Source organism: Oryctolagus cuniculus, chromosome 19, assembly GCF_051225735.1.
Source record: "Oryctolagus cuniculus isolate XC-2025 breed Fujian yellow rabbit chromosome 19, ASM5122573v1, whole genome shotgun sequence".
In the NCBI taxonomy this organism is placed as follows: Eukaryota; Metazoa; Chordata; class Mammalia; order Lagomorpha; family Leporidae; genus Oryctolagus; species Oryctolagus cuniculus.
In genome coordinates, this window is record NC_142885.1 from 59,716,107 (window position 1) to 59,743,179 (window position 27,073).

The 27,073-nt window shown below is 46.5% G+C and overlaps 1 protein-coding gene across 2 annotated transcripts in view; it reads left to right on the forward strand.

Moving 5' to 3' along the window:
- The first annotated feature begins 4,597 nt into the window (after window positions 1-4,597).
- The window catches only part of ACSM1 (acyl-CoA synthetase medium chain family member 1), a 38,906-nt gene continuing 16,430 nt past the window's right edge, over window positions 4,598-27,073 (forward strand). Inside the window, exons 1-7 of one of the 2 annotated variants that reach the window (XM_051847828.3) lie at window positions 4,598-4,705; window positions 11,179-11,421; window positions 16,182-16,392; window positions 19,595-19,802; window positions 20,842-20,982; window positions 23,428-23,587; window positions 26,554-26,633. In XM_051847828.3, coding sequence (XP_051703788.2) covers window positions 11,230-11,421; window positions 16,182-16,392; window positions 19,595-19,802; window positions 20,842-20,982; window positions 23,428-23,587; window positions 26,554-26,633 — 992 coding nt within the window. In that variant the 5' untranslated portion in view covers window positions 4,598-4,705; window positions 11,179-11,229. The remainder of the gene's footprint in view (window positions 4,706-11,178; window positions 11,422-16,181; window positions 16,393-19,594; window positions 19,803-20,841; window positions 20,983-23,427; window positions 23,588-26,553; window positions 26,634-27,073) is intronic. The other variant, XM_051847829.3, reaches the window with a different exon arrangement.

Below are 27,073 nucleotides of genomic sequence, written 5' to 3' on the forward strand. Positions count from 1 at the left end.
TGGGAGACCAGGAGGAAAGCACTTGGCTCCTGGCTTTGGGTCGGCACAGCACGCTGGCCATAGTGGCCATTTGGGGGGGTGAACCAATGGAAGGAAGACCTTTCTCTCTGTCTTTCTCTCACTATCTAACTCTGCCTGTCAAAAAAAAAAAAAAAAAAAGAATCAACCCTTAAGACCTCCTAGTCAGGCTGAAAGGCCTGCAAGAGCATTTCAGGCATGGAAAGCCAAGACTCTATGACAAAAAATAACCCATATCCTACATGGCAGATCTCTGTGAGACCTCAGAGGAAAGAAAGGGTCATCAAAGAAGGAGACACTCTACTCTGAAGGGAGGAGAGAACATCCACTTTGCTTATGGCCATGTCCAAATACTGATGGAGTCTATGGTCACAAAAGGCTTCCATAGCCTTGGCAGCACATGGCAAGAGCCTTGGATGATCATTGACATTATAAAAAAAGAGTGTTAATTGTTAGAGGAACAACAGTAGTCACTGTGCACTTGTTCCCCATGTAGGACCTCTGTCCCTATTGAATTATGAGAATCGACTGCAAATTCTCTCCCCAAACTGTACTCTATATGTTGTGGGGGGGGGGGTGCAAATTGTTGAAGTCTATGATAAGCATGGAGTTGGTCCTCTGTATATAAAGTCATACTAAAAATGAACCATAATGAAGAAGGAGATGGGAGAGGGAGAGGGAGCAGGGATGGGAGCTGGAGGGGGGGTGTTATATGGGGGAAAGAACCACAATACTCCTAAAGTTGTATCTATGTAAAAATGCATTCATTAAGTAAAATTTTTAAAAAAATCTTGGGCATTAATGTTCTCATTGTGGAAATGGTGGTAACAGTAGTGTCTTCCATGTGTTATATGATTTGATGCGTGGGAAAGGATTGGAACATTGCCTGGATCATAAGTATCCAATAAATGTGAATCCATATGACTTAGTCATGGCAATTTTTTAGTCCTAATTTCTTCATCTCTATAATAGGAAGATAATGCCCATCTTGAGACCTTAATAAATGTATAAATGAGATTATATTTATAAATATTATCATGCAAGAGGCACTGAAGAAGTAATGGGGGTTGTCAAAATGTTGCAAAGCCACTTCCCGCCTTGCCGACATCCCATATGGGCAGTGGTTCATGTCTCAGCTGCTCCACTTCTGATCCATCTCCCTGCTCATGTGCCTGAGAAAAACAGCAAAAGATGGCCAAGTGTTGGGCCCCTGCACCCTTGTGGGAGACTGTGATGAAGCTCCTGGCTTCGGCCTGGCCCAGCCCCAACCATTGTGGCCATTTGCAGAGTGATTCAGTGGATGGAAGATTCTCTCTCTCTCTCTCTGTGTGTGTGTGTGTGTGTGTAACTCTGCCTTTCAAATAAATAAATTTTAAAAAACAGAAGAAGTCATCAGGGGCCAATGTTATGGGTGGTGGATTAAGCCACCACTTATGATGCCCACATCCCACATTGGAGTGCCAGTTGGTTCAGGTACTCCTCTTCTGATTCATCTTCTTGCTGGGAATGCAGCAGAAGATGGCCCAAGTGCTTAGGCCCCTGCTATCTGAGGGACTCAGAGGGAGTTCCTGGTTCTTAGCTTTGGCCTAGCCAAGACTTAGCTGTTGTGGTCTTTGGAGAATGAACTAGTGCATAGATGATCTCTCTCTTGCTCTACCTTTTAAATAAATAAATCTTTTTAAAAAGAGTAACCATTTCTTCTGTCTTTCCATTATCCTTTCCTAAGAAATGATAATAGTCTTCACAGTGCACCTACCCTGTTCTCAGCAGCCTACATGTATTATCTCTATGATCAACCACAACAGTCCTATGAGGCCAGCATGTTTTTCTCACTTTCAGATGGGGAAACAGAAGCAGAGCATTGCAATAATCTGTCAAGATTTGGGTGGCCTAGTAACTGGTCAAACAAGTAGCCCAGTCCTGCCCCCATGACCCTGAAAGCTCTTTTAAGAAGTAATACGAGCTGCCATTTGAAAAGCACTTATTCAATAAAGTGTTCCCCAAGCTATTCTGAGTAGTTCCACCCGCAGGACAAAGTTCATGCAGTACTGGGTCTGAGATGAATGGGAAAGTCGTGGATAAACACTTAGGGCTTGGCCAAGCTGAGATGAAACCACACTGAGACTTTATACTGTTCTCAGTTACAGACTGAGTTCAAAACTATATCTGTACCTAGAAGATGTTTACTAGACATACATCGAATAAATGAATGAAGGTACTATAGGTTTGTCATATGCCAAATATTTTTTCTCCTAGGGCTGGAAAATAAGGTTGACCAGGTGACAGAAAGGTAGTGTGTTCTTCCCCACCACTGTCCAGTTCTGCAGAACCAAAATTACCTCAGCTGACCAACCTATATCCATTCTTTCCATGGGAGAAGCCAGGCTCAGAGATGGAGAGGCAACTCAGGTAGGATAGAGGTGGAAGGGACTTGAGCACAGAGAGCCAGCCTAAATAAAACCAGGATTTGAGTAGCATCGCTGCCTTCTTTGGCCTCAGCACCTTTGGATATGTTATATAACCTGTTTCTTCAGTCTAACGCTATCCTAACTGAGCTATTTCAGTGAAGATTTCTGTTTCTTCATACGTAAAGCATGATAAACTGTATGCACCATTGCAGAAGCCAAAAGGCTGAGATTCATGCCTAATTCTTGTCTGTCTGCTTTCCTCCATCTAAACCATTAGCAGGTTCTCCCTATGATAGCCCAAGAGCCCATCCTACAGTGATCCACTTACCATCCCCAGGGTATCACCCCCGTCTGAGCCAACACCATTGTATGCTTAGACTGTTACCATAGCCTCCTAACTGCCAGCCCCAGGTTCATTCTTGCCACCTCTAAAATCCCTTCTCCTTAGAACTATCAAAGGAAGCCTCCTAAAATGCAAATCTAAATGCTTCTGTTTTGAATATTTTACTTATTTACTTTCCTGTAATATTTTATTTCAAAATTATATAATCAAAGTAGTTACTTAATTGGAACATGTCTCTTTCCTCTTAAAATCCTCTTGAGACTTCCCATTGCACTTAGAATGGAAACCAATCTCATTATTATGGACATAAAGGTCCTTCAGGTTTCCTGCCTGTGTCTCTAACGTCACTGTCACACTTCTTCTCACTCAGTAATCTGCCACATTGCCTCTCCTCCAGTGCTCAATAATGTTAGCTCAGGGCAGGTGTTTGGCTCAGCAGTTAAAGACACTGATTGGAACACCCACATCCCATAATGGAGTAAGTCCTAACTCTGCTTCCAATTCCAGTGGCAAACCAACTAGCCCTACCCTCTCATCCTCTCCTCACTGTGAAACTGAAGCCCATTCTGAGCTGAAATGTTCATCTTCAATGCACTGGCAAGCAAGGGCAAGACCCACCTCTCACTGGCCAGGTTTGCCCCTGAGCCCAGTAGCAGTTGGGAAGGAAGGGTTTGGGGAACACTGGGCCATGATACAGGAGATCACCCATTCCCCCAAAAAAGCACCCCCCAGAATGACTCCAGTACAAAACCAGTAGTACAGGCCACTACCCAGGACCACCCAGGTTAATCAGCGTAACATCAATTCAGCATGTAAATGCCTGGTTCACGCGTTCTACAGACTTCATGTCACACAGCTCTCTCAAGAATCTCGGGGAATGGCTGGCGCCGCAGCTCATTTGGCTAATCCTCTGCCTACAGTGCCAGCACACCAGGTTCTAGTCCCGGTTGGTTGCTCCTCTTCCAGTCCAGCTCTCTGCTGTGGCCCAGGAGTGCAGTGGAGGATGGCCCAGGTCCTTGGGCCCTGTACCTGCATGGGAGACCAGAAGGAAGATCTTTCTCTCTGTCTCTCACTGTCTAACTCTGCCTGTCAAAAAAAAAAAAAAAAACAAAAACAAAAAACAAAAAAAAAAAAACAAAATGAATCTCATGGAATAAATCTTGTCAACACTGCTCTTTCATTTTACATTAAGACCAGGCTTCACATGGGTAAAGGTTTTCCCAAGAGGCTTCTTATAAAGGAGCTGAGCCAGGCTTTAAATTTTGGGATTCTAAATTGTTTCTCTTAAAATGCCAATTTAATAATTTAAAGCCAATATTGATTATGCCCAGCCATGTGCTATTTAGAAATAATTTCATCTAAACCTAAGAAACACTCAAAAACCCTGGGAGACAGGTGTTACTATTAACATTCCCACTTCACCAAAGTAGAGCTGGGGTCACACGGGTGTTAAGTAACCGACCTGAAGTTCAAACCCAGATCCTCCCTCCTCCAAGGTATACACCCCTCCCTGTTATGCCTCTCTGCCCCTCAGCTGTCATTTAAGTGAAAACCTGGGGGCACAAGGCTGGGAAAGCAGAGCAGACTGGCTGCAGTGAGCAAGTGGAAGTACTGCCCTTCACCGTGTTCTTTCACTCCAGCCATCCCGTAAGGATTGGGGGTACTTCATAGGAATGGTTTGTTTTTCTGGAGACTGGTGGTTTGTCTCTCCCGGAGACTGACAATTGTTTTCTGCCCCATTCTGCCCCAGCACCTCCTCCCCCTGCTGAATCATCCAATTCCTGACAAGTTCTCCGCTCAAGGTTCCCCTGAGCCATGGCCAGGAGCCAGGTTCTGCAGCTTGCACGCTCCTGGGCAGACAGGAGGGAGCAGACAAAGCCTCCTTTTCTATATATACATCCGAGACCTAGCCCACCTGTGTCCTGAACGACACCAGGTAAGACCAAGGCTAATGACAGCTTCTTTACTGGGTGTGTGGGGGTGTGCGTGTGTGACAGAAAGCCACAGAGCTGTAAATTACATATGGTGCCCTGAACTTAAAATCCAATTTCAAGTTCTGGCAATGCTGCTTACAAGCCGGGTGACCTTGGGTAGGTGGCTTAACTTCTTTGATACTTCATTTTCCTCATGGAAAAGTGAGGGTGGTGATGCTGGCCAAGGGGAGTACGTGAGAACATGCATATGGTATGTATAGCACTGTGGCTGGGACGCAGATGGGCACTGATGGAACGTCAGGCTTCTTGCTTGTGATGGGACGTGGGAGGAAGGCACGGAAACGTCACTGGAAGGCAGTTTACTTCCCGTGAAGTGAATGCCTTTCGTTTTTTTCTTCTCTCACAGTGAGGGGATTGGTTTCAGAAGTTGCCAGCAGTTACAGGGCACTTGGACATTTATTAAGCCCTTACTGTGTACCAGACTGAGTGCCAACCAAATGATTTATGTACACTATCCCACCAGTCCTTATGGGGAATCAGGAAGCAGGGATCATCACTGTACTCCCAAGCTCAGAGACATGAACACTCCCCAGGGCTGCTCAGCTGGAGCTGCTGGGGCCAGAAGTACAACTGTGGCTCTGTGAATTGTGCTGCTGTCTTCACATAATTAAGATAATTGGGACACTAAGTATGTTGTCTCAGTAAGTGGCTTTTTCAGTCCGAGGGCTTGTGAAGCCCAAGTTTGGTTTCTGGAATGATTCAAGGTGCTGTGTACCTGGACATGTAGTGCAAGCCAAGCTACACATCAAACAGCTTTCTGAATCTACTCTAAGGCACTTCAAGAGATTGTTCCTTAGAGCTGTTCCATAGGATGTTCTTAGACTATACACTCTGAGAGGGTAGGGGCTTTTTCATTCTAATTAGTCTCTGATAGTATCAAAACCATTCATGGTACATCCACAAGAAATAGAAAAATATGAAAAACCTATTTCTATAATTTCTATAATTCGGACATTTCATGGGCAATGTTCATCTTTCAGTTTTTGGAATTAGAAAATGAAGGGAAGAATTTAACATTTCATTCAGTTCTTATTGTATGAGTAGTTAGGGTTTAGATATAGATACCACATGGATACAGAGTGGAAGATATGACTGTAGCTTCTGATATAGTTATAGATATAGTGTTGGCTTACTTGGCTAATCCTCCACCTGTGTCGCCAGCACACCAGGTTCTAGTCCCGGTTGGGATGCCAGATTCTGTCCCTGTTGCTCCTCTTCCAGTCCAGCTCTCTGCTGTGGCCCGGGAGTGCAGTGGAGGATGGCCCAGGTCCTTGGGCTCTGCACCCGCATGGGAGACCAGGAGGAAGCACCTGGCTCCTGCCTTCGGATCAGCGCAGCGCACTGGCCGTAGTGGCAATTTGGGGGGGTGAACCAATGGAAAAGGAAGACCTTTCTCTCTGTCTCTCTCTCTCTCTAACTCTGCCTGTCAAAAAAAAAAAAAAAGATGTAGTACAGACGTCATTGTAGCTATAGTGGTATAGACATCCACAATCTCTCTGGTGCTTGGTCCTCTGAACACTGTGAAGATCAGCTGCTTATAAATCTGTATTAATCACTGCAAATGCCGGACCCTGCAGTGTCCCAGTGTAAGAATGTATCCCCATCCCTTCTCTTTGGACTCCACTTCCAAAGGTGAAAAGGCCACTTTCTCTGTCAGGCTTCATTACTCTGTGAGAACTTCCCGAAAGACGGTAACTAACAGTGTCTCCAATTTCCAGCATGCTTACCTGGACGAGGGCCCAGCTAAGAGCTTTATGCGGTTGGCATTCACTCTGCGCCAGGTTCTGTGCAACAGGTGCTGCCAAATTTTCATGTTTGAGAGAAAGGTTAAGTAAATTTCCCAAAGTTACCTAGCTGGTGAGGGTAGGGCTGGAATTTGAACTTAAGCTGTTCGATTCCTAAGGCCATGCTCTCTGCTTCCATGGCCCTCCTCTGCTGAGCACTGTGTTTGGCTCTGTCTCGTGACAAAGATTAAATTAGAATAGCAGCACATTTAGAAGTTGATGCTAACCCATTTCTTCCTTGTCTGACTAAGAGGGGGCATATTATTTTGCTGGGGTAGTCTTGGCAAATGACCACAGACTAGGAGCCTTAACAAGAATTTATCTTCTCATAGTTTAGGAGACTGAGGGTGGTTAATTCTGAGGTCTTCCTCCTTGGCTTGCAGAGAGCTGTCTTCATAATCACATGGCATTCTCCCTCTCTGTGTGTCTGTGTCCTAATCTCTTCTTTTTTAAAAGATTTATTTATTTACTTGAAAGTCAGAGTTACACAGAGAGAGGAGGAGAGGCAGAGAGAGAGAGAGGTCTTCCATCCTCTGGTTCACTCCCCAGTTGGCGGCAATGGCCGGAGCTGGGCTGATCCAAAGCTAGGAGCCAGGAGCCTCCTCCAGGTCTCCCATGTGGGTACAGGGGCCCAAGGACTTGGGCCATCTTCCACTGCTTTCCCAGGCCGTAGCAGAGAGCTGGATCGGAAGCAGAGCAGCCAGGACTCAAACCAGCACCCACATGGGATGCCTGCATTGCAGGCAGCAGCTTTACCTGCTACACTACAGCGCAAGCCCCTATTGTCTTCTTATAAGGAAGACATACTATTGTTTTTAAAAAGAAGTCTTAACAGACATATTAAAATTGTACTATTTATGGGGTACTATGTGATACTTCAGAACATGTGCACATTGTATAATGTCCAGCCAAAGTAAATATGTTTATCTCTTCAAACATTTTTTTAATTTATTTACACAGTTAGACAGTGAGAGAGAGAGAGAGAGAGACAGAGAGAAAGGTCTTCCTTTCGTTGGTTCACTCCCCAAATGGCTGCTATGGCCAGAGCTATGCCTAATTGAAGCCAGGAGCCAGGTGCTTCCTCCTGGTCTCCCATGCAGGTGCAGGGCCCAAGCACTTGGGCCACCCTCCACTGCCCTCCCAGACCACAGCAGAGAGCTAGACTGGAAGAGGAGCAACCAGGACTAGAACCCGGCGCCCATACTGGATGTTGGCGCTGCAGGTGGAGGATTAACCAAGTGAGCCACGGTGCCACCCCCTATCTCTTCAAACATTTAACATCTCTCTATGATGAGGACATCCAAAGTCCCATTTCTGGTGACTTTGTTTAGTAGAGAATTACAGAGTGCATTAACAATTGCTGCAGTCACTCTGCTGCGCAATAGACTCTCAGAACCTCTTACCCACATTGAGCTATAACCTGGCACCCATTTATCAATCTTTCCCATCCTTCACCCCTTCTCTCTCCAATCTTTGGCAACTACGTTGTTAACTTATGAGATCTCCTGTGTGTTAGACTCCACTTGTGAGTGAAATCGTGTGGTACTTGTCTCTCTGTGCTTGGTTAATTTCACTTAACAATGACCTCCCCTTCTATCTGTTCTTGCAAATGGCAAGATGTCATCCTTTTTGTGGCTGAGTAGTATTCCATTGTGCATAGGTACCACATTGTCTTTATCCAGCGCATGGACACTTAGATTGCTTCCGTTTCTTGGCTACTGTGAATACTGCTGCCATTTTAACAGAATTACTTTTCCAAATATCCTTTCTTCCTGATAGTCACATTGTGAACTACTAGCGGTTACGATATGCAGGTTGCAGGGGACATGATGTGGCCCATCATAAAGGATTCCTGGGTTTCCTCATTACATTGCTCCTTTTTGTTTGGGTCTTCAGCCATTTATTAAGGGGTTGTTTGTACCGTCTTTGGGGGAAACAGTGAGTCCGTCATTTGAAGAAGACCTAAAGATCACATAGACAGCTGTGTAGACAGAGCAACCAAATCTCTCATTCTCATTGTAATCAGCTCACACCTGGGGAGACAGGTAGGTAGGAGTTGGGAAAAATAGCAGAGGGAGTGAATTTCTAGAGCCAGTGTTGCTATCAAACTTGCTGTACAACCTCAAGAAAATCCCTGACCCTCCTGCAGTGTTAGCCTAGGTCAGGGATTTGAAGTTCACATGTCAACAGGGGCTGGTCAGTTCCAGCAAGTGGGGAAGGAAGCACAGGTGACAAAATGGAGTGGTGGGAATTGTGTCACAGTGGGGAACATCCTATTTAAATGAAGCAGACATTTGTCAGCCACAGCCAATTGGGGTCAGGTGGAAATAAAGGCCAGTGTTTGCTGGTCATTGCCAGTTTGATGGGTCTGTTCTGTAGATCTGTTGTCAAACAATATTGTATTATTGATGAAACTGAGAAGAAGAAGTTAGTTGTTAGTGATGATAAGGTGCTAGTATCCCAAAGCTGTTGGCAAAGTGGCTGTCTTGAGTCAGTCAGAGTTTCATGGATAAAATAAAACAGCTAGGGCCAGTGCTGTGGTGTAGTGGGCTAAGCCTCCACTTGCAGCACTGCCATCCCATGTGGGCACTGGTTCGAGTCCCAGCTGCTCCACTTCTGATCCAGCTCTCTGCTATGGCCTGGGAAGGCAGTGAAAGATGGCCCTGGAATAAGCTCCTGGCTCCTGGCTTTGGATTGGCCCAGCTCCAGCCATTGTGGCCATTTGGGGAGTGGACAAGTGGTTGGAAGACCTTTCTCATTGTCTTTCTCTCTCTGTGTAACTCTACCTTTTGAATAAATAAATTAAAAATCTTTAAAACAGCTGGGGCTTGCAGTTCTCAAGGGGCCTACAGTCCAGTTTTTGTCATCACTTCAGGCACCTTGATCCAGTTTCTAAAATCTAATTTCCCGATGTCTCATCTCTCAAGTAAAGGATTGCCTAACAGTGAAAAAACAAGAATATCCTCATGGACATGGAGGTTCTAGATTAAGCCAATTTTCATGACTGAACTTTAAAAAGGACGCTAATGGCCGGCACTGTGGCTCACTAGGCTAATCCTCCACCTTGCGGCACCCACACACTGGGTTCTAGTCCCGGTCAGGGCGCCGGATTCTGTCCCGGTTGCCCCTGTTCCAGGCCAGCTCTCTGCTGTGTCCAGGGAGTGCAGTGGAGGATGGCCCAAGTCCTTGGGCCCTGCACCCCATGGGAGACCAGGAGAAGCACCTGGCTCCTGGCTTCGGATCAGCACGGTGCGCCGGCCACAGCGCGCCGGCCACGGTGGCCATTGGAGGGTGAAGCAATGGAAAAGGAAGACGTTTCTCTCTGTCTCTCTCTCTCTCACTGTCCACTCTGCCTGTCAAAAAAAAAAAAAAAGGACCCTAATAAGCGAGGCTCCGCTCCCATGTTTGGGGCAGTTGTCAGGTTTCACTTCCTGTGTCAACTCTGATGGGTTGGAAATAACTGCAGAAATGCTGTCCTCAGGGAGATCTGCAGGCCACATCTGTGCCAGCGGGGAAGGTGCTGTGATGTTGGCAGTGTCTGCCCCGAGGACTTTGGTGTGTATTTGTCAGTATACATAGAGTGATAGGTAAGAGAAGCCCAATTTCAGGCAAAGAGAAATTGTTGGCTTACAAAATCCAGGAAAGGATATTAGCAAGAGAGGACCAGAGATGCAAGGGGTCTCAGGAGCAGTAGGAATAGGGGCTTGAGTATCCCCAGGATCCTCGCTGTCCCTCATCTCCACATCTCAGCCTCATTCTCTCCTGTGGCAGGGCTCTCTCCACATGACAGGAATCAAACCCCAGACAGCTGCCTAAAGGTGCACTTCCTGGCTTCTCCCTGAAAGAGACAACTTTACCTACACCTTGGCACCAAACACACAGGAAAATCCACATAGCAGTCATGGCTGGCCCCGTTTAAGTTAAAAATAATAGGGAGTGACTGCTCGTAATGGTTCATCTAAAGATGACAACTTTGGGAGGGGCATTTGACATAATATGTCAGAGTACCTGGGTTCTATAGCCAGCTCTTGCCTGTAACTCCAACTTCCTGCTAATACACTTCCTGAGAGGCAGTGGCCATGGCTCAAGTAATTCTCTCCTACCTGGGAGGATTAGATTGAGTTCCCAGTTCCTGGCTCTAGCCCTGACCCAGCACCAGCCATAGCAGGCATTTAGGGAATGAGCCAACAGCTGAGAGATCTCTTACATGCTCGTGCTCTCTCCCTTACAAATAAATTTTTAAATTAACTAAGAAGACAGTCTCCATGGAAACCACATGATTGGGTTTAGCAGGAAGAGAGATGTCCAGGGTAAGGATATCAAAATTGCTAAATGGTGAGTTTCTAGCACAAAAGGAATGGTCACATGGCTGCCACTTTGGGCTTAAATCCCAGGAGGCTGAAGAATGGCCCCCAGGAATGTGTTCCAACCTTTTGTAGTAGCTACACGCCCTCTCCAGTACATTCTTCCTTGTGGCTCCCCCACTGGAAGGATAGCTCCAGTAAGTTGCATCTTCCAGGTTGAACTGAGCTGAAACAAAGCCATAACTCTTGCAGCCAACTAGGAAAGTGCAGCACTTTTGTGGAGAAGCTTCCTGTGCACAACCAACCTGTGAACCATCTCTTTCCGAGGCAGGAGGTAACGTGAGAATTCTGAGTCCAGTTCCTGAGGGCGACCCCACCATGCAGTGGCTGATGAGGTTCCGGGCTCTCCGAGGAATCCGAAAATCCTTCCATGGCATCCAAGCTGCCCCTTGGCCACTGCGCTGCCAGTCTGTATCAGGAGCTGGAGCCCCAAGATGGAATGACTTTGATAAACCTGAGGAATTTAACTTTGCGAGCTATGTGATGGACTACTGGGCTCAAATGGAGCAGGTAAGGGGGCATCGTGATGGGGACAGAAGCAGGGGTGGCCACACTGGACTTCTCTTCTGCCTCTGTGTATCAGTGTCATGAAAGAAACTCATATTTCAGGGTTCAGTTCTCAGTCCAGTATTTATTTTCTCACTCCTCTGAGCCTCAGTGGTTTCATCTGTGAAATGGGGGTAAACTTATCTTTGAAAACAGTAAGGGTAAAGTATCTGATATACAATCAGTGCTCCAGTTCTCATCACAAATTAGCAAATTCATGTTGGTCAGAGTTCTCACTTTCAGCTAATGGGACAGTGAGTCTAACTGAAATTCACTTCATTGCTTTAAGCTACATCCAGAGGAGGGTAGATTACCTGAATATGCTTATGAGCCTCTGATGTATTTGTATGTCAGGTCATCCATTTTCCTCTGAGCCTGGCCAGTCTAACAGGAGTGCTACCTATCAACTACCTACTTGAGTGTGACTTTGGGGTAGGTCCAGAGAACCCACCCCTGAGGCCTGCTGAGTTGATCTGTTCCTGCTTGTCTTGTATTTTCCCAAGACACAGACCATGAGAGAAGCAGTGGTGACATGAGGACTTAGGATAGATAATGGTAGGGCTTCCAGCTGGCACCCAGCACCATCTTGGCACAGAGACAGAATTCACACCCGAGATGGGAGTTAGAGAGTTGATTTAAATTTTGTTTCCCTTGAATTCCATTCATGTGTTACTTTTATATAAGGCATATATATATATTACATGGTGTCTTCTTCCCCATTCTCTTCTTTGTCTTTTCCCTGAATTCCCTTAGTAACCTCAAGAGTAATAAACCCTTCAGTGATGGAAAGCGATTTTTGTAACTGTGTCAAATCATTTTGTGTTTACTCCTGTGATTCAAAGAGCACTGTAATTGTCCCCATTTTCTTGATAAAGTGGTTTCAAGGACTTAAGCAACCTACTCGATGATACATGTATTAACTAGAGAGCAGAGTTTGGATAAAAGGTGTCTGATTCCACAAGCTACAAGGTCTGATGATGCCAAGGCATCTCTACCTTCAGAGTGTAAATTGATTTTCCTCATTGCCAGGCCAGAAATCTAGTTAATATCTTTTGAAGAAAACTTCTTAAGTTTCCTTTAAAACCACGATACTTTTGTCTGTCCTGGCATCCCATAGTATTTCGAAGAGTCCCTTCTTCTGAATTCTGATGCGTGGAAGTTTAAGTTTTGTGAGGTTGTGGATTTTTTACTGCTTTGTTCACTGTTGCATCCCTGGATTGCTGAACATAACTGCTGCATTAACTACTCCTTAACTAAATCTAAATGAATGCAGGACCCTGGACAGCAACACTAATGCACAAGATAAACAACACTGGCTCCTGGCCATGGCGTGGTTGGTTGTATTTTAGCAAAAGGCTATAACAAGTAATTCCCAAGAATTTCCATAGGTTTCTCTAAATATACACACAGGAATAGTGGAAGCTTTGGCACAGGCAGGTCTAATGCAGAGGCTTTTGTAGTTCTGGCTGCTTTTGCAAAACCCCATCTCGTGATGGGACCATCATTGCTGCATGACCATGACGGGTAGAGCTGAGTGGTTGCTAGCCTCTTGTGTGGAGTCTGGCAGGTTGCTCCCATGTATGTTACTCCCTTGGCCCCTGTGGGCACTGAGTTTATGATCTCAAGTTTTAAAACATGAGTATCTCAGTTTATCTAAATATTTATAACCTAACCATATAATTTGCCAATTTAACATAATATAAAAAGCATTTACTTTCAGACCCAGAGGATTTTCTCCCTTGGTAAATGTGTTTATAGTCAGGAATCAAGCAATTAGCCCACCTATGGAAACGGGTGCTCCTTGATCTTGTCTCATAAGTTGACATGCCAAGCTATCCAAGTGTATGATCATTCGGCAAGCCTGTAAGGAGCACACCCATTCCTTATCAGTGACAATCTACTAAAGAAATCATGTGCATATATCTTTTAAAAATATATTTAACTATTTTCTTGCTAAGCTATCATTGACATCTAGAAACGTTTTATCACTGTCGAATTTTTAAAAAGCTATCATTGTCTTTGTCCAAAGAAACTAAAGCCTGACATTTAGGTTTAATTTAATCCTGAAGATCTTTATCGTTCCTCATTTTTTTTTTTTTTTGCTGAATCACTAATTCAACAAGTATTTACTAAATAATTCCTATGTGCCAGATATTTTTCTAAGTGCTTCCAGAAAGAATTTAAAGGTCATCACCATTTTTAAAAGATTTTTATTTTATTTTATTTGAAAAGCAGAGTTACAGAGAGAAGTAAAGCCAGAGAGAGGTCTTCCATCCGCTGGTTCACTCCCTAAATGACTGCAATGGCCAGAGCTGATTTGATCCAAAGCCAGGAACTGGTAGCTTCCTCCAGGTCTCCCATGCAGGTGCAAGGGCCCAAGGACTTGGGTCATCTTCTGCTTTCCCAGGCCGCAGCAAAGAGCTGGATTGGAAGTTGAGTAGCTGGGATCCAAACCGGCTGGGATGCTGGCTCTGCAGGCTAGGGCTTTAACCTGCTCTACCACAGTGTCATCCCCAGTCATCACTATTTTTTTGAGAGTATTTTCTAAATAAAAAAGTAGTATAAGTCTTTCAAATCAAATTCTTTATACCTGATCTTAGCCGAAATGTCCAGGAGTGATTCAAGTCAAATTCTTAACATGTAATAGGCTTACCAAAAATCTTAGAGCTAAAATACAGGGTTTTAACTGTAGGCAGACTTTTAACAACAGGTTATTAATATTTCTATTCCATCAACTTTGACAAATTGAGCAATTTTTCATTTCACCTAAATAATCAATTTTATTGCATAAGGGTATTCATAATTGCCTCATTGCTTTTTTGATGTCTGTATTAACTATAATAGCATACACTTTTTCACTCTTGATATTATGGATTTAATTTTTTCTTGATAAGTCTTGCTAATGGCTTATCAGTTTTATTAATATTTTCAAAAAACAGTGTTGCCTTTTCTGATTAGGCTAATCCTACGCCTGCGGTGCCGGCACCCCGGGTTCTAGTCCTGGTTGGGGCACCAGGTTCTGTCTCGGTTGCTCCTTTTCCAGTCCAACTCTCTGCTGTGGCCCAGGAAGGCAGTGAAGGATGGCCCAAATGCTTGGGCCCTGCACCCACATGGGAGACCAGGAGGAAGCACCTGGCTTCGGATCTGTGCAGCGCACCGGCCATAGTGGCTATTTCAGGGGTGAACCAACGGAAGGAAGACCTTTCTCTCTGTCTCTCTCTCATTAACTCTGCCTGTCAAAAAAGAAGGAATGCATTTTATTTAGAGATGAGCAGGAAGTAGGTATGTAGTTTTTATTTATTTAAATCAATTATATTGAGAGATAACTCACCTAGAATAAAATGTACACTTTTCAGGTGTAAGGTTTAATGAGTCTTAGAACTTCTGTCACCCAAAGTTTCCTTTGGCCTTTCCCAAACAATCCCCACACACTCCCACCTTGGGCTCCAAGAAGCCCTGGCCTGCTGGCTTGCTGTCACCAGGGATTAGATTTCTCTGCTCAAGGGTTACCTAGAAATGGAATCTTGTGGAAGGCACCGTTCTGTGTCTTTCTTTCCTCTGCACGTTTTTGAGATTCACCTGTGTTGCTTAGTCTACTAGTTGCTCGTGCCTTTTCATGGCAGCATTTCCTGGTCTTGAAGAGTGGCTCCGTGCAGGGGAGGAGCCTCACTCACCCACCTGCCCAGTGCTAAGGTTTAAGGTCTTCTCAGGCCTTTTCTAGCACTTGTCTCCCCTGAACCTGTGTGTTTCTTCTTCCCCAGTCTTCCGATTTGTGTGGCTGCTTCCCTAAAAGTCTCACTGTTCTTCCCAGAGCCTTAGGTGTTCTGGTGTCGGTGGTGTTTTCCCACCCCCCTCCCCAGCACACACACATGTGCAGTTTTCACCGTGGCACCTCCTGCTGCTGTCAGAGACCTCTGATGTGATACGCACACCGTGCCACTGCTCACATCTAACCCCCAGGTCAGGCAAGACAGAAGCTGGTTCCTCCAGCAGCCCCTGGACAAGCTAGAACACACAAACATGTTCCATTCTTTTTCTTCTGTTGAAAATGATGAGCTGGGAATTAGATGCACCACATCAGGGATGGGCTGAGGAAAAAGCAAGGAAACAAGGAAAATTCATGATTTTCCTAGAGTTTTGCACATGACGTTTTCTTGTAGGCATTTGCTTCATTGCTACATATTCCTGGTTGCTTTCTGGAGCTTCCACGAAGCTACTTTAGTCCATTGTTGCTTACTTAGTGTTTCTAGTGGGGAAAGGAACCTGGGGCTTCCAAGTCTGCTATCTTCCTGTCCCAACCTCTAGAATTACCTTGAGTTCTTTCAAATGTCCCCCAAATAGTTACAGCTTTATTGAGCACCTAGTTTCTGCCAGGCACTGTTAAGTGTGCTTTACTCAATAAATAACTCATTTCAACTTTGCTACCTGCTAGGCAGTATCATTATTCCTATTTCACACATGAGAAAACTGAGACACAGAGCAGAACCCACTGTCCCTGTGGGACACAGACACATGGAATACAAGAGGCCATTCCTAATCTTAGGTGGCTTGAAGCTGAGTGGCTACAGCAGGCTAAGCAAAGCCAGCCGGCCCCACCCCGCTCCCAGCTTCTCTTGCTCTGTGAATGCTTTGAAATGGGATCTCAGCTCTGGCAGTGAGCTGGCCCAGGAGGCATCCCTTCCCTCTGAAGCGTGGAGTAACACACAGTGTATTATCTTGACCAGGAGGGCAGGAGAGGTCCAAACCCAGCCCTGTGGTGGGTGAATAGTGAAGGAGATGAAGTGAAGTGGAGCTTCTCAGAGGTGGCCAGCTTAACTCGCCGGACAGCCAACGTCTTCACACAGAGCTGCGGCCTGCAGCGGGGAGATTTTCTGGCCTTGATTCTGCCTCGCATTCCTGAGTGGTGGCTGGTGGCTATAGGCTGCATTCGAACAGGTCAGTGACACAGGGCAGCCCCAGTGGACCTCATGATCGGCTCAGAGCCCATTGGTTCTGGATATTGGGTGCTGGGCGCCCAGCCCAGCCCAGCCCAGACACAGCTCTGAGGCTCTCACCTTGGCTCCAGTGCTGGGACTGCAGGGCCAGGCCCTCTGGGATGAACAGCTCAGCTGCAGGAAGACACTTGCTGTTCCCCGGCAGTCTTCACATGCACACTCCTTCATGAACCCTCTTACCCTGTCTTATTCTCTCCCTCACGCTCACATCCGTACACTCTCCAGCACAATGTCATACATTCTCTCTCACTGTTGCTCTCATTCTAATTCTCGCTCTTGCTGTCATGCACATACTGTCTCAGATGTTCTTACTTTCAAAGATCAATTGTTAATGTTTTTCCATATTTGAGTCTTTCTCCCTCCCCTTCCATCTTCTCTCTCTCCCTCTCCGCCTCCCTCTCTCCCTCTCTCCCTCTCTGTCTCCCTCTCACCCTCTCTCCCTCTCTCCCTCCCTCCATCATTTAAGAATTACTTGTTCCCGTGGTAACATCTACACCAAACACCCCTAAACACGGGAGCATGTATCTCATAAGATCTAGATAGTCCCTTTGCATAATCCCAATAGCTATTGCACAAGAAAACTAACATCAGTCCAACATAGTTACCTGACACACATCCATATAAAAATTCCTCAGCTGCCCTGACAATATCTGTAATTGCCAATTGTTTTCTTTAAGTCCAATCAAGAAGCTTACACTCCATTTAGTTTTGATGTCTTCTAGTCCCCTATAATCTCAAATGATTCCTCAGGATTTTTCCAAAAAATGCAATAACATTTTTTCCTTTTTTTTATTTGAAGGGAGAAAGAGAGATCTTCGATCCACTGGTTCACTCTCCAAATGCCTGCAATATCGAGGACTGGGCCAGGCTGAAGCTAGGAGCTAGGCATTCCACCCAGGTCTCCCACATGGGTGGCAGGGGTCAAAGTACTGGAGTCAGTCAGCACCTGCTGCCTTCCCAGTGTGCACTGGCAGGAAGCAGGGTGGAGAGCAGAGGCAGGCGCTGCTTTCAGGCACTCCAGTGTGGAAAGCACAAATCCTCAGCGTGGCTTAACCTGCCGCGCTACAACGCCTATCCAGACAATGACATCTTGAAAGGCCCAAGCTAGCTGTTTTGCAAAATGTGCCTCAAAATTTATCTTTATGACTTTTTATCATATTGGTCCTATTCAGGTTAAACACTCTGGACAGGAGTATGATAGGGCATTGTCATGTCAGTTCCGTGCATCACATCAGGTTTACATGAAGTTGGCTTCCCCCATCATCAGTCGAGTTGTGTCATCACCCAGTTTCTCCTCTGTAAATACACCTCTGCTTCTGTAATCAGTGAGTCACCTGTGGTGTCGTACTTGGGAGACTGGGTGGATATCCTTTCCAACAGTCTCACACTGTGGTTTGAGTATTATTGATAATCCTTGACTGAGTTGAATATTGCTTTCAGGGTTTTAAGTAAGAAGTTTCTGTTTCTGTCATTCCCTCCACATTGATGATCAGAACTCTATGCAGAGACCGCTTTCCCCTTCCCCATGTATCTTTTTGCCTGTGTGATTTAGACTCGTGGATTTTCTTAATCCTTCCCTACTCTATTGTGCATGCTCTGTAACACCATCATGATCTTGCTTATATATTCCGTACTGCTCCTGTTCTCTCACAAACAAAATAGTTGATTAATTCAACCAGGCCCTGGGGAATCCAGGATGAACAATGGCAAGAAGAGTACAGGGAAGAAAAGCCATGTCCTCTGTAGAGCTAGGAGATGGTCCACAGACACCCAAGACCTGGGCCCAGCCCTCTGAGATAAGCACAAGGAGAGAGGATGAGAAGCAAAGGAGGGGCATCCCACATAGGTGCAGAGCTCATGAGTCAGGAGCAGCCCCTGTGAAAAATGGACACTTGGGAAGAGAGCATCGAGGGGCCGGCACTGTGGCACGGTGGGTAAAGCCATCACCTGCATCCCATATGGTGCTAGTTCAAGTCTTGGCTGCTTCTCTTCTGATTCAGCTTTCTGCTATGGTCTGGGAAAGTAGAGGAAGATGGCTAAGTGGTGGGGCCCCTGCATCCATATGAGAGACCTAGAGGAAGCTCCTGACTCCTGGCTTTGGATCGGCCCAGCTCCAGCTATTGCAGCCATTTAGAGAAGTAAACCAGTGGATGGAAGACCTTTCTGTCTGTAACTCTGCCTCTCAAATAAATAAATAAATAATTCTTTAAAAAGAGAGGGAATAGGAGCTGGTGCTGTGGTGCAGTGGGTTAATGCCCTAGCCTGAAGCGCCAGCATCCCATATGGGTGCCGGTTCGAGACCCGGCTGCTCCACTTCTGATCCAGCTCTTTGCTATGGCCTGGGAAAGCAGTAGAAGATGGCCCAAGTCCTTGGGACCCTGTACCGGCATGGGAGACTTGGAAGAAGTTCCTGGCTCCTGGCTTCAGATCAGAACAGCTCCAGCCGTTACAGCCAACTGGGGAGTGAAACAGTGGATGGAAGACCTCTCTCTCTCTCTCTCTCTCTCTCTCTCTCTCTCTGCCTCTCCTCTCTCTGTGTAACTCTGACTTTCAAATAAATAAATAAATAAGTCTTTAAAAAGAGAGAGAAATGGAGAGCTGTGGGAGAGGAGTGAAGAGTGGGCGCCACTCTCAAGGTCAGGAGAACAGTGTGTTGTTTCCCTGGAGAGAGGGCACAGGCGTCAGTGCAGAGACAAACTGGGGAGGGAGAATATCAGTGCTTTAGAGCCCTCGAGCAGGTGATAAAACAAAGCATGGGGGGCAGGAAGTTTCAGAGCAGGGCATCTCCTGGTGGGCTGAGGCTCTAATGAGGGCACCCAAAGGCTTGAATTCACTGTTGTCTATGGAGATGGAAGGAAGGTAAGGAAGGTGATTAAATTTGGAAGGAAGGGAAGAGGGAAGACTGAAGATGACATCAAGGGATGGACAGAGAAGGGAATAAGAGGGGTAAAATGCAGTCAGGCACATAGCCAGTCCTGATGTCGGGGATGCTGTCCAATACACATGTATATTCCCAGGCCCAGGGCAGAGTTGTATGCATCAGGGCCCAGCTGCCTCCTGAGGGTTTCGCCACAGAGAAGCAGCTTTGAAGCCCGTGGTCATGACAGAGAAACCAAAACACCCAGCTCCCTTCTCATCCTCAGGGATTGTCTTCATGCCCGGGACAACCCAGCTGAAGGCCAAGGACATCCTCTACCGGCTACAAGCGTCGAAAGCCAAGGCTGTCGTGACCACAGATACCCTTGCTCCAGAGGTGGACTCCGTGGCTTCCGAGTGTCCTGCTCTGAAAGCCAAGCTCCTGGTGTCCGATCACAGCCGAGACGGGTGGCTGGACTTCCACTCACTGATACAGTGAGTGTCTGGTCTGACAAATGCAGTCTCTAAATAACAGAGTGGGTGGGAGAAGACCACCCATTTCTAAGGTCCAGGTAAAAAAAAGGCTAGAAGTAGGGAGCTCACCAGGTCAGAGGCCAGAAACTTCCCTGGCCGTGACCCCTGGCTGGTTCCCCACCCCTCTTGGTCTCAGTTGCTTCGTCTATAAAATGAGGAAGGTGACCATCCATGTTCCTCTCCCCTGTGACCATGCAGGGAGAGGTATGTAGTCAGGAGGGGTTGTATGGCACTTTCCTTGTAGATGGGCAATTTAAAGTCTGGAATTTACATAACAATTAAATAGATGAGAGAGTTGACTGAAAATTGAAAAGGGACAGATGAAACTGAAGACTCCTAGAAAAGCTCACTTGCTGGCTAAGGCTGGCAGGCGGCCTTGAGAGCAAACCCTACCGCTCTGCTAGGGGCTGCTGCCTGTGGGAACTCCTTCCAGGCACATCAGGGAAATGTGGGAGGCATGAAAGGCCACTTGCAGCTCCCAGACTTGGATTCTGTAGGCATCGGGGCTCATCTCACATCCCATCCACAGACTGTGCTGCGTTGGTTTGCCACAGAGAACACCCCCGTTATAAAGCTTTTTCCCCAACCCCAAGAGGTGAATGACAATGAAGTCTGAAGTCATGGATTCTGAAGTCATGGAATTAAATGAAAACAGCTCACCATCAAGAATACTCTTGAAAAGTCCCTCAAATTGCCCAGACTCAGTATAACACCATCTCTTAGCAAAATCGGCAACTCTACTGGGTCCTTCAGGATTCATCTCTTGTTTTAAAAATCCATTGTATTTTCCCATTTTTCAAATAAAAAACCATCCCAGTCCCTTTTCCAAATGCCCCATAAAGTCAGCTTGGTGCCCAGCACTGGGAGAGCCAGGTTTCCCTCCAAGGCTACAAACCCCTGTTTCCTGACTGCACACCTCATGCTGTTTCTTTTGCTTCCTCAGGGGACAAAAAAGCAGCAGACTTGACTTTGTCTCCTTTTGTCTCGAATCCCTTTGCAGGTCAGCATCCCCAGAACACACCTGTATTAAATCCAAGACCGAGGACCCCATGGCCATCTTCTTCACCAGTGGGACCACGGGCCTCCCCAAGATGGCAAAGCATAGCCACTCACTTGCCTTACGCTCCTACCTCCCTTCATGGTAGGGAAGAAGTCCCAACTTAAGAGGCTGGGCCCTGGAGATGTGGTGAGGGTGTTATGGGAAAGGAGCTCCAAGGAGAAATGCGGTCTCCGCCCTGTGTCTCCCACCTGCTCCCTTGGGTTCAGACTGCTGAGGGCCAAGGGCTGGAAACCTGGAATGTTTGCCGACAGAGACTCAGAACAACCAGGAAGCCACCTCTGGGTCCTACCTAAGCCCCTCCTAAGGGGGTATGGGAGACACATAGGTAAGGGCCACACAAAGGACCAGCCGTTGTGTCCCTGACAGTAGCAGGGGAAGATAGAATGTTCTAGCAGTGTGACCTGAGCTGAAAGGGCACCTCCTCTCCACTGTTGTGGGCACATCACACATGGAGTTTCCCAATCATGAAATTCTAGGGAAGAAAATGCTTGGGAAAAGGCTACCTAAAGTCACTGCCCCTAACCTAGGACAAATAATAATAGAAACGGAAGCTCTGGCCTTAGGTTAATTATTGAATCAACTTTAAAGTAAAACTCTGTTCCTCTACCCCTCCTCCTCTCTAATGAGTAATATTCAGGTGAGACCAAATACTATCTGTTTTATGATTTGTTAAGCAGAAAGAGGGCAGAGAAGGGTTTCTGTGGGCAGTTTGGATTTGCACGAACAATAACAACTTAGCAAAACCCCTGCAAGAGTGGAGGTGAGAGGAAGCTTCTGTGCAGATGGAATAATATGTGTCAAAGACAGAAAACAAGTAGTATTCACAGGACTTCAAGAACTTAAGAGTAGCTGGTGCCCATGACCAGTGGCAGGAGTCCAAAGAGAGAGCAGGCCCAGCACATGCAGGCTCTGTGGGTCGTGGCCTAGACTTTGGACCTTATTAGGAAACCATGAGGGATACTGAAAATTTTCTAGAGAAGGAGACACCTGTTTGTGGTTTTGCATTTTGAAATATTCACTATGGCTACAGGATGCAGAATGAATTACAGAGCATTGCAATTCAGTTAAGAAGACCAGGCACAGGCTCTCAGAATAAGCCAAGAACAAACAGTGGTAGCCCAGACCAGATGCCACCTGAAGGAAGGTGAAGGCAGCTGGTACATCTGAGAGTCCAAAAGACAGAATGCACAGAATTGTCAGGCTGGATGCAGGAACTAGGAGGGGGCAAGGCAAGGTTGACTCCCAGGTGTGGGGCTTAGACAATTCCATGCATGGTGACAACATCCACTGAAATGCAGAAAACACAGGGAGAGAATCATTTCAAGAAAGGCAGGGGGAAGTCAGGATCTGCTGGGTTGGCTGTGCCTGAGACAACACACAAGAGATGTCCAGTGGGCAGTTTGGGCATGAAGCTGGGTAGAGAGTCTCCCATGCTGATGATTTCCTAAGAGGGATGGGATGAGGGAGTATTGATGGTCCATCCAAGCCCTTCCTACCAATAGGGAAGCTCCCCAAAGCCACAACTTGATCATGACAGTTTTTTTTGTTTTTAAGATTTATTTATTTATTTGAAAGTCAGAGTTACACAGAGAGAGAAGGAGAGGCAGAGAGAGAGAGGTCTTCCTTCCACTGGTTCACTCCCCAGTTGGCTGCAGTGGCCAGAACTATGCCAATCCAAAGCCAGGATCTTCTTCCAGGTCTCCTCTGCAGGAGAGCCAGGGACTTGAGCCATCCTCTGCTGTTTTCCCAGGCCATAGCAGAGAGCTGGATTGGAAGTGGAGCATCCGGGACTCGAACCGGTGCCCATATGGGATGCCAGCACTGCAGGTGGCGGCTTTACCCACTACACCATAGCACCAGGCCCCGACAGAGTTGTTTTCTCAAATAGCTAAGCACAGAGGTCCCTCAGAAACAATGAGTAGGGACCGACCCCCCAATCTTCCAGTAATTCCCCTTGGGCTTATTGTTTGTTTCTACTTCTTTACCAAGATGGGGATGCTAATTAGTGTTCTCTCTCTCTCTTTTTTTCCCTCTCTCCCTTCCTCCCTCCATCCTCCTTCTATTGCAAATGACACAAAGCCTAACCCAAACCTGTCTCAACCAGAGAGCGAACCCAAGACCTTAGTAATTCATGAACCAGAGCAGCCCAAAGCTGCACGGCCTCCAGATGACCTATCGTCTTTCTCTGCCTCTCGGTTCCTTTTCTGCTGCGCTGCTGCTGTTCCCAGAAAGACCCTTTCCTGACTGTCCCCAAAGGCCTGCCAGCATCACTGGGGACTGTATCAGGAACAGATTCAAGTGCAGCAAAGGAGAAGCACACTTGGTCCCAGCATTCCTAGCTGAACCAGGCTGAACCAGGCTCAGCCACATGTGATCAGGAACTATGATTCTTCAGGATGCCTCTGGGAACTGGGCTTGGGGTGGGCTGGGAGTGGGGAGAGGGGGTCCCTTACTGAAAAGAGTCCCTGGCTCTTGATCACAACCTTCTGTGATCACACGGCTGAAGTCACTGCATTTTGGAGTTAGCAGGAAATTGCAGCAGCTGAAGCCATCTGACATCTCCTGGTGCCCCTCAGACCCCGGCTGGATTCTGGCTGTGGTGGGGTCCCTGCTGGAACCGTGGACAGCAGGATCCACCATCTTCATCCATTCTCTGCCTCAGTTTGATCCCAAGCTCATGGTAGAGGTAAGAAGCTTGCCCTTCCAGTATAACAAAGTCCCAGAGGAAAAGCTAGAGAGATTTTATTAAGCAAGGAAACCCTGAGCGCAAGATGATCCTGGCTCTGGGCTTCTCAAAGTCTCGAGCCCTGAACCGGAATCAGTGTGTCAGAATCACATCAAAACCTGACCTGGAAGAAACTGCATATGGCAGGTCCATTAGGCCAACATGTAGATCAGACTGTGGACGTGGGCCCCAGAATATGCACTGTGTGAACTTAAAGCAACCTCTACAAGGCCAGGTCTCCTAGACCCTGGCTCTACCAGGACCAGGTAGCTGGGGTGTATGTGTTTGTGTGTATCTGCCTACCTGTGTGTTGTTACTCAATATATTGAAGTTTTTTAAAACAAGACTTTGGATAGATACAGCTTCTTATCCCACCTTTGAAATTAATTAGTAGGTTCCTTACCACTCAGTTTCCTTATCTGTAAAATGGGAGGATTCTAAGAGTTACAGTCACATAGAAACTTTGGGAATTTTAATGACCTGATGGTGACAATGTGTGTAAAGTGCTCAGCCCCAAGGCTGGTGTGTGGGAGACAATCCATGTGCCATCACCATAGCTGTTATCTTCTGTGTTGTGTCCTGGACCACTGATGATCATTGACATCACCTGCCTGAATCCCCGCCACAGTCGTCCGTTCTTGAGAAATGCTCTTTGCGTCTCCACTCACACTCTAGGTTCCTCCGTCTCAGAGATGGGCCTGTCCCTGTACCTCTCCAGGTCCAACCCCGACCCCACCATCACTGTGGATCCTGTTCTTTTCCCTGCCTTTCTAGGAGTGACTCTCTATTAACTTTTACTCTGTTAAGCCTTTTTGTTCTGTATTTTCAATCTCTCACTTTTCATTAGCTCCACTCTCTCAGTTCTTAAGCACATCCCATGTCCTCCTCCTACCCAGAGTTCCCCTTGACCCTGCTGCACAATGAGTCAACCCCATCTTTCCACCCTTAACACCAAACTTCTCCTAGAACATTCTCTTCTTGCTGCAGCCACTTCTGCTTCACTGTAGGCTCCCTCTCCCTTCTAACCAATCCCCTGCACTTCCACTTTGTCAGCAAGCACATGGAGGCCAGCAACTCTCAGTCCTATACCTGTTACAGAAACCTGGGGTGGGAATGCCCCCTTCATTCAAGCAGGCACCAGAGACAGTGGAGGGTGGAAGCAGTTTATTAACACCAGCGGGCTCAGCTGGAATCATTTCCTGAGACCTGAGCAACAATCCCAAGTTTCTTACAATATTTTTAGGTTCATCAACATCATACCTTAACCATCACAGCATTGATGGGTTTAAATTGCAGCCTACGTGACTTAAGACCACACTTCAGAGGTCAGTGGGCCCAGTATGTTTGTAAAAGAGATACCAGGGGATTATTTATGGGACAGATTTGTGACTGGAGTTTACAGAAGCAGAACTTAGGACATCTTCCCTCCCTAGACAAGATAACCACACACAACTGCTTCACTAGATAATTGTAGCAGCCACTTTTCAAGGTGAGTGTCAGGGGTCCACTTTCCTTCCTTTGTCTCTGGTTGCAGCCTTATTTTCTCTACATACCTAGGGTCTAGTCTTCCATCTCCCAGGTTAATATCTCCCATCAGACAAGCTCATCTGATCATCCTCCCAGCACCTCCATCTGCACTTCCCATAGCACATCCTCCCCCCATAACAGTCTCTCCTCCTGCTTCACGGTCATTAGTGCCTACACCTGACACCTAAAGTGGCATGAACAGGCTGACACCACACCTGCTCAGACCTACTTCCCCCTCCACTAGATGAGGTATCCTCATAGTCTTCTTGCATTTAAAGCTTGAATATTTTTTTTAATTTGAAAGGCATAGCTACAGAGAGAGGTAGAAACAGAGAAATCTTCCATCTGCTGGTTCACTCCCCAAATAGCCACAACAGCCGGGCCTGGGCCAAGCCAGGCCAAAAGCAGGAGCCGAGAGTTTCTTCCAGGTCTCACATGTGGGAACAGGGGTCCAAGTACTTGGGCCATCTTCTGCTGCTTTCCCAGGTGCATTAGCAAGGAGCTGGATCGGAAGTGGAGCAGCTGGGACTTGAACCTACGGCTTATGGGATGTCAGCCCTGCAGATGGCAGCTTAACCTGCTGTGCCACAGTGTCAGCCCCAAGCTTGAATAATTTAAAAAATACATGTCAGTGCTACAAATGTCTACTCTCCAAACCACCAACATTGGAAGGTGTAAATGGTTGCGGCCATCTGGGGAGTGAAACAGCAGAAGAAGGAAGACCTCTCTCATCTGGGACACTTCATCTGGGCTTGGCTTGGAATATATGAATATTCCCATTTCCCAGATAAGGAAACAGAATTGCAAAAAACTGAGCAGCATTTAAATTCAGACCAGGCAGACTCAAATCCCACCTTCTCGTCACTGTTCCTCACTTTCTCAGCATCATCCCCACCCTCCTCAGAATGATCTGCACTTCAGACTAAACAAGTGGGAATCCGGAGAGTTTAGACCATGAGTAATTTGGCTCCAAGGGACCTCAGCCCTCCTAAATTTACTTCTAAATAAGTCCTATTGTGTGACCTGATGGAAATCTTTCTTCAGTTCTGGGGACTTTGCCTCCAGCTGGCCCTTCTGTCTGCAAAAGCCTGCCTTATTTCTTTGCCTGTGGACACCATGTCCACTTGCAATGCCCTGTGACGTCCTCCCACTTCTGTGTTCGCCTTTGAGTTCTTTGCCGTGCCTTTCTGAGTGCCCCTCCTCCCCAGAAGACTTGAAATATTATCTCACTTTCTTTGCATTGCCCCAGCTGTACCAGATACCTGTCGTGTCTGACAGTCATGGTCAATACACCTGTATTGAAAGAACTAATGAAAAAGCAAATGGGCTCTCCTAGGAAACTGGCTGATATTTTTAACCTTTATTCTCAAAATAAAGTTCTCTCTCTCCCCGATTTCCAGGTATTATCCAAATACCCTATCACCCAGTTTCTTGCTGCACCCTCTGTGTTCCGAATGATTCTGCAGCAGAATTTCACCAGGTGTGTACACGTGGCTGTGAGGACAACCATGGGGAGGATTGGGAGGAATTCCCTGTGTCATGGTCATTTTCCTTGGGTTCTTTGAGAGTGTGTGTGTGTGTGTGTGTGTGTGTGTGTGTGTATGTGTGAGTGAGTGTTGGTGGTAATAATTACCAAGCAGTCTAATGAGTTAAAAGCAGGACCCAGAAACCCAAGAGAAACACATGGTGAGCCTTGCATCATTGTGAGTTTACTCTTTAAACACTTTTTTTTTTGTCACACACATACCAAAAAACTGCAGAAGACACAAATTCAGAGAATGATGACTTTTTGAAAAGAAGATATTTGTGTAACTACTTTCGTTAGTCACAGAAACAGCCTGGCCAGCGCCCAGGAAACTTCCTGTGCCCTCCAGCTCCCCGGCTCCTCCAAAGGACACCAGCATCTTGATTTTTAGGGCA